Genomic DNA, 7,291 nt, shown 5'->3' with positions numbered 1-7,291 from the left:
CACCATTTCCCTATATCACCGCCCCTAAACACAACGCATGGGATGCAGGTGCACAACGCAGCAGCCCCATACACGTGCATGGGGTGTATGGGGTCGATAGATCACTGTTGACAATAAATTTTGACAATCATTTTGCATCACACAGTTGTTAGTGTTTGTTCCTATCCGTCTTTTTGGTTTGAAAATGAAAATCGTACACATGCAAATTTCACGTCAGACACCAATCATCATAATAACATTTTTACAATCGTAAATTAAAAATAAAGGTCCCTTACTTTCTTTAAGAGTATGTAACTGGGTTTCGTTGAAAGCTTTTCTCGAATAAATATTGCTTCATGTTTTATGAATATACAATGACTGATTTCCCAGAAATCTTATTCAAATAGAACGGTATTGTTAACGTTTTGTAGATGGTGGCAAACAGAGACTGACTTTCAATAGCGCCAACGGTGCATAACTAACGCCCTAAATAGACACACAGACCACCTATAGAAACACAGCTGGAAAATAACAGCGCCTGCACTCGTTCGACTTGGTTGACGGTATTTACAATACCCTTTGAAATAAGTCCCATTGATCAACACTGTTATAGGTGTGCTCACTCGTAGAGGGTAAATTTCCATACAAAATGACCACTACAACGACGTCCGTTTATTAAACGACTACTTTTCACGAATCGAATAATTAAACCTACTCAAGGATTTAAATACGTGTCCATTAGACCAGATTTTGTTTGTTGTTTAATATATTCCAGCTATATGGCGGCGGTGTGTAAACAGTCGATTCTGGATAATCCAGTGATCAAAGTCATGAGCATCAATCAACGTAAATGGGATACGACATGTGTCACCCGAAGCAGCGAGTCTGACCACCAAGCATGGGTGGTGAAGACCAATTCTAACCGGTCTACCCGGGTCCAACTCTGAAAACCCACATTTGGAACTGATATAAAGAAACAATATATAATATAAGTTTATTCCACAACGATCAAGGCTTTTACAGAGACAGATCTTCACGGATTAATTAAATGAGAATGTTATGTCCAGTTATGATGAACACTCTGTACGTATACGCGTACGGTCAAGGTCACGGTCACGGTCACGGTCATTGTCACGGGAAGTTTTAAGGTATGGTTGGCCAAGTTGTCTGTGGCGCCGCAATTGGTCGAGCAGTATGCTGTCGAAACCTTTAATCCCCCTGATTATGTTTCGAGTGACAGAGAATTGATTTACGTCGCTTTCAGCATACTTCCAGCTGTTTACCCATGGGAATCGAACCGGATCTTCGGCGTGACGAGCGAACACTTTAACCACTAAACTACCCTACCGTCCCGATTATGTGTCGAGGTCGATCCTAACTATGGATTTATGGACCAAATTGATCGGAAGGTTAGGTTCAGTGTCTTAGTTGTTTGTGCGTCATCGCACCCCGGCGGGGAGTGAGTATAGTTTTAGCAATATTCCAGCAATATCACTGCGGGGGACACCAGAAATGGGCTTCACACATTGTGCCCATGTGGGGAATCGAACCCGGGTCTTCGGCGTGACGAGCCAACGCTTTAACCACTAGGCTACCCCACTGCTCCTTACCCCGAAGTCGTGGCCTCGATATCGATCACTAGTTTTCCTAGTTCAGACGCGATATTTTCTGACTGATGTCATATCGCTTGAGTACCGAACTAAAGTGAGTGAGTGAGTTTAGTTTGACGCCGCTTTTAGCAATATTGCAGGAATATCACGGCGGGGGACACCAGAAATGGGCTTCACACAGTGTGCCCCAGTGGGGTATCGAAGCCGGGTCTTCGGCGTGACGAGCGAACGCTTTAACCACTGGGCTACCCCACCGCCCACCGCGTTAAAAAACAACCAAACACTGTTTGCAGTGTGTAGGGTACTTGTTTTTTGTTTGTTGATTTTTAACGCCTCACTCAACAATATTCCAGCCATATGGCGGCGGTCTGAAAATAATCGAGTCCTGAGCAGACAATCCTGTGATCAAAAGCATGAGCATCGAACTACGCAACTGGGATACGATGACATGTGTCATTGTAATGCTTGTGTCTTAGTGAAACCAGGAACATGAGCTAAAATACTTTAACATTTTTGGAGAATCTTACCCCAGGCTTTCTTCTGTGTGTGATTATGTTTACAATTTACTGTCAGACTCGTACAAGAAAGAGCTCTAATTTTCTGTTTCATAATTTTTACATTTACAGAATTTTTACAGAATTTGGTTCAGTTAAGCTTCTGCTATATTTTTTAGCACACCTTTGATGAAACCCATGGTTCTTGTAACCATCATCGTTGGGATTGAGCATAATTTCCACACTTCGCCAAAATAATAGACCAGTTATTTTGTTGTTTAATATGCGATATCCTGGTTTCTCCTGAAAACACAATATAATACATCTGTGACGAAATATCTATTGTCATGCATTTGTAATAATTTCTGAAATGAAATCTCACACAAATTATACTAAACTGGGGGCATGGTGGACGAGCTGTCTAAGGCGCAAGGCTAGTGATCCAGCGAGCTTAAGGTGCTGGGATCGAACCTACCTGTGACCGGGTGTAAAAACCTGGGAGTCAACTTTGTCTTTCAGTGTTGTCACAACCCCTAGTGTACAGTACACAACCCTGTGCACTTAAAAGAACCCACGAATCAGTTGGTATATGACCAGATGGTGGCCACATGATGGCCACAGGAATACGTGCAAACACCTAGTTGCGCGTACAGCAACGTGCAGTAAATGGTGACAAAGTACTGTGACTATGTGTCCCAGTCCACCCAGCTGTAAATGGGTACCTCGTAAGGATGGGAAAGCCGCAATAACTCGGTGCGCCTAGAGGCTGTACTAGTTTTATACTCCCCTGGCAGTTGAGATTGATAATACGATGTGCAGTTGAGACTGACATCCAATGATCGAGGGGAAAAATACCAACACCTTGAGCATGTACTATTTTCCTGTATATGTGCGCTATATAAATATCCTATAATAAACAATTTTCTTGAAATTCTTAATGACGTTGAATGAATACGCCTAATAAAACAAATATTATAACTAATGCTGAGGATTGAATTTCAAGGACATTGTTAAAGACAATCTGCAATGCCATTTACAGAACAGCTTTAGATTGTGATCGCGCACGTGTGCACGTGTGCACGTTGCTGTCTTGCAGGATATCCTTGAACACAAAAACGAGTTGATTTTCCATTTGGACAAAGCAGTGATAGTGCAATAAACATTTATGGGATTTCTATTTGTGCGAACAGTCTTTTGTTGGCTTAACTCAAATGTATAGGTATAATCACCAAGTCATCAATATTGTGTAATGGGACCCGTTAACTATAAGGTTCAATCCTGGTTCAAACTCAAGCAAAATTGCGTAAGAAAATATTTCGGGGAATTTTTACTTGTGCAATCAGGTCTTTGATTGGTTTAGCTCACATCATTTGCCATCGTTGCCGACATCCATTAATCTTTAGCTCACCTTGCCATCCGTCGTCGTCGTAAATTAATCTTTAGCTCACCTAACAAACACATACTATTGACCATAACAGAGACTTATTTAATCCTAATCCTAATGCCAGTATTCTAAGGGATCTACAACCTTTCCGTTTTATGCGATAATTTTATCTTTAGCTTGATTTCATCACGAATTTCCGACTACACTGAAAACAGAAAATACTCTTTCCTCAATTAGGCAATTTATTTCAATATGTTTTAGAATTCGATAATGTCTAATCTGTCACGAGGCTCATCGTTTATCGTGATACTTTATTTTTTGTAATTACCTAAATCTGACTTTTGCATTTTTGGCCTTACTCTCAAATTCTTCAACATGCATTTCCTGGACCTGAAACTTGACAATGTATCCCAAATGACATTTAAACCCTTGCACTCTTGATTTTTGCTCAGAATGTAATAAAATTTGGTATATGTCTAGCTAGTAGTGGAATCGCCCGTATCACGTTTATATTATATCATATATAATTTAGTTTGCTGTTTTATATTTTCTAGGTTTCATTTGTCCTTGCACTGGTCCTGTGCTTCTGCGCATTTGGCTATTCAACTCCCGTAGTGAAGAAAGTAAGTAATCGTTGGCTTTTGTTTTGGTTGATTTTTTTTGTTGTTCTTTTTTTTTTGTAATGGTGTGTTGTAATCTTCGCTGTTGTTGGTTTTGTAATGTGTTTTAGTGAGTGTGTTTTGTTTGTGTTTTGTACAGGTAGTATTGATGTTTGATGAAGGTTCTTAGTTAGCCAAGTGGTAAATCTGTTCGCTTGTCAAACTGAAGGCCTGGGTTAGATCCATGATGACTGTAAGGGGTGTAAAACTCAGTCCAGTCAGTTTGATTCGGTTATTTCTAGGAGATGCTTTTTAACTGGAACATCGTTCGACATTAAACAACTAAATTCAAAAGTCATGTTGCATCGCTAAGTTGAAAGTGACAATCAGGGCCAGATATAAACATTGCGAATACACTGTCAGTGGGACACCATGATTTGCCAATACTGTTTCTCAACACAAAACGTTTGTTATCAACATATGTCCAAAATATAAATGTATACTAATAATTTGGTATTAAAACCAAAACCATTTGGCCAAACTATTCACATATCCACAAAAAATTATTTGCGCAGCTAAGAGGGTTTACAATTAAACTATGAAGCTTCATTTGAGAAGCACCTCTGTTATTGTGTGATGGCAATAACTGATATAGTTTCTCATTGGTAGGGAGTACATGAAATATCTTGCAATGTATAAATGATGTCTTCAATTAATCTGTAACAGTCAGAATTGAAGACATGTTCAATACAATTTTAGATGCCTCTAATTCAATTCAAGATATCTCCAAAGCAATTGAAGATGTCAGTAATGTCGAAATAAATGTGAAAATGACCTGCCGAACGAGTTGACTAAATGGATCAGGTGGTCAGCGGAATACTGTTGTGGCTTTAGTATAACATCTTAAATCAGTTGGTGACTGGCCTGTCTTGCGTCATTCTCATCACTGTTTTCTTGTGAACTATGTGGTCAGTGTGAGAAGATGGACAATGGTGCCCTGGTGGAGGAGGACTGTGAGGATGGGACAGGTGTGTCGTCAGTAGCTGGGGAGGCCGACAACGTCTTCGTCGGTGTTGACGTAAAGGTAACCTGTTTGTTTATCAGCATTTCTAGACCAGGATAGCATGTCTTACACGGTTAAACTCCTCATAACTAAGCTTTACTGATTTTTCACAATATTGTATTACAGTCGGTGTTAGAATGAAAATATATTTCGTTATATATTTTATATCGATATTATGTTAATATAATAAGTTAACACGATGAACAGAATTAGAAATTATATTATTTTAATTTGCTCGAAATAAATATTTAACTAATAAATGCAGTTTCTCAGATTTCTTATATTCAATGAGTTCATATTTACGCCAAATGGTTACAAATGAAGGCTGAATTTGGTGGTATGAATATTATTTGTTGGGCCAATTACCAGTTCCATGGGAAGTTTTTAGCTGTCGGTAGCCTATTTGTATCAATATTAAACATAGCTTTAAACTGATTTCAAGCTGTTTCCAACATTTTCCACAGGGCCGCCGTGTGTTTAAGGTGGCGGGTAACGAAACCTGCTTCATTGTCTCAGATCCAGCCCCGCTGCCAGCCGATGTGAGTACAGTTTAATGTAATAGCAGTTTCAGTGATCCAAAATTCAATTTTCGGCTTGATGTATTTTAAGTGGACTTGAATCTTGTTGGCATTAAATGGACCTTGGCTTTCAGAACATGCTCACCCTATTCGCGAACACCTGTTGTCATCACTGATTTGCAGTGATCAATTCCAATGATCTTCAAAGTTATTTTCCCCTTCACCCCAACCGGAATTGATTCTGATCATTGTAAAGACTGGGTATTCTTTTGCACTGCCGTTCTATATTTAATAGTGATGTAACTGCATTGAGGCTGATTTGACAACCGTACCTTAGTGCTGTTGTTTTACTGCTCAGGTGACAGAGGCCACAATGGACCAAACAAAGACTCCGGTACTGGTGACTGACCAAGCTGTGTTGGACAGTGTGAGAGAATGGTGCACAGGCGACGTCTATGTCCTCGTGGCTGACGACACTGCTGTCACTGGAGGTATTAATACTGAATGAATGAATGATTATGTTTCGGTCTTTGTCAGTGTTTGTATATCTGTGTCTGTGTCTGTGAGTCTCTCTGTGTGTATAGTTTTTTGTAAAGATATTATTATTGTTTAATAAAGTCTAGTGGATAAGTCATGATTAAACCGTTCGCTTGTCGACCTGAAGGCCTAGGTAGATCCACAACAGTGGTGCAATGAGTGAAGCTGCTTCTTGTTGGTTGCTACAAGCCCTAAATCTTCCCTCGCCATACTATTTTATCATACCTTGTGATTCACTCTTACACCACCTTTGGTGGTCCTATGGAGAATAGAAGAATCTGAATCTGTTAACCCTGTGTACGGAGGCACGCTATTCTAGACAAGTGGTTAAACATTCTCTGTTCTTTCTGTTTCAGACAGACACAAGCGAGCCATCTGCTACAGAGTAGTGTGCAGATACTACATCTACTACGGGCGTCTGTATCGTCACTGCAGAATTTATCTGTTCAGATGTTAGAACACACGGACACAACGTGTATCCTGAAAACATCAACATACAAAATGTATTTTCAAAACATTGAGTAACTGAAAAATCCTCACACGAGTTCGCTCGTTCGTTCGCTCTTTCGACGAGTATCGTCACTGCGTATTGTTTCTGTTAGCTGTTAGATCACACAGGCGCAACACGTACCCTGAAAAACAGCAGCATGTAAAATGTATATACTATCACATGTAAAATCCTCACAGGTGTTCGCTCTTATGGTTCCAGGGTGTCTGAATTTGTCCCGTTATGACTATTCTTTATTTTTTGAATTAAGTCTTTAAATTAACACTGACATCTCTGTAAATTTCTTGTCTATTGTGGAATAAAGTTGTTGCTTTTAGAGATCAAAATATTTATTGTTTTTGTTAGCAATTCCAAATGTAGGCTGGAGTTGGACCCGTGAAGTCCGGTTAGAATTGATCTTCAGTAACTCATGCTTGTCGTAAGAGGCGATTAACAGGATTGGGTGGGCAGACTTACTTAGTTGACATGTGTCATCGTATCCCAGCTGCGTAGATCGATGCTCAGGCTACTGTTCAAGAAATGAGCGCCGGGTCTCCAACAAGCGCAGGGTCTTTAATCAGCGCCGGGTGTAAAGCCACTCTTCAAGAAATGAGCGCCGG

General features: G+C 40.0%; 1 protein-coding gene across 1 annotated transcript; it reads left to right on the top strand.

The window, feature by feature from the left end:
• Positions 1 to 4,022: 4,022 nt before the first annotated feature.
• LOC124269709 lies at positions 4,023 to 6,728 on the top strand. Its single transcript, XM_046704743.1, has 5 exons — positions 4,023 to 4,090; positions 5,040 to 5,150; positions 5,594 to 5,668; positions 6,006 to 6,138; positions 6,541 to 6,728. Exons 2-5 carry the CDS (start codon positions 5,049 to 5,051, stop codon positions 6,639 to 6,641), a joined length of 411 nt encoding a protein of 136 aa, XP_046560699.1. The 5' UTR covers positions 4,023 to 4,090; positions 5,040 to 5,048; the 3' UTR covers positions 6,642 to 6,728.
• Positions 6,729 to 7,291: the final 563 nt, after the last annotated feature.

The sequence above is a fragment of the Haliotis rubra genome, unplaced genomic scaffold, assembly GCF_003918875.1.
Source record: "Haliotis rubra isolate DU_JTF1 unplaced genomic scaffold, ASM391887v1 Scf1469, whole genome shotgun sequence".
NCBI lineage: Eukaryota > Metazoa > Mollusca > Gastropoda > Lepetellida > Haliotidae > Haliotis > Haliotis rubra.
The sequence above is the reverse complement of the archived record's forward strand: the minus strand, read 5'-3'. Positions and strand labels throughout refer to the sequence as shown.

Coding starts and splice junctions, on each gene's coding strand:
- LOC124269709 (XM_046704743.1), top strand. CDS start 5,049: ATGGACAATGGTGCCCTGGTGGAGGAGGACTGTGAGGATGGGACAGGT. Junction 5,151..5,593: donor TCGTCGGTGTTGACGTAAAG/GTAACCTGTTTG, acceptor CATTTTCCACAG/GGCCGCCGTGTGTTTAAGGT. Junction 5,669..6,005: donor CAGCCCCGCTGCCAGCCGAT/GTGAGTACAGTT, acceptor TTTACTGCTCAG/GTGACAGAGGCCACAATGGA.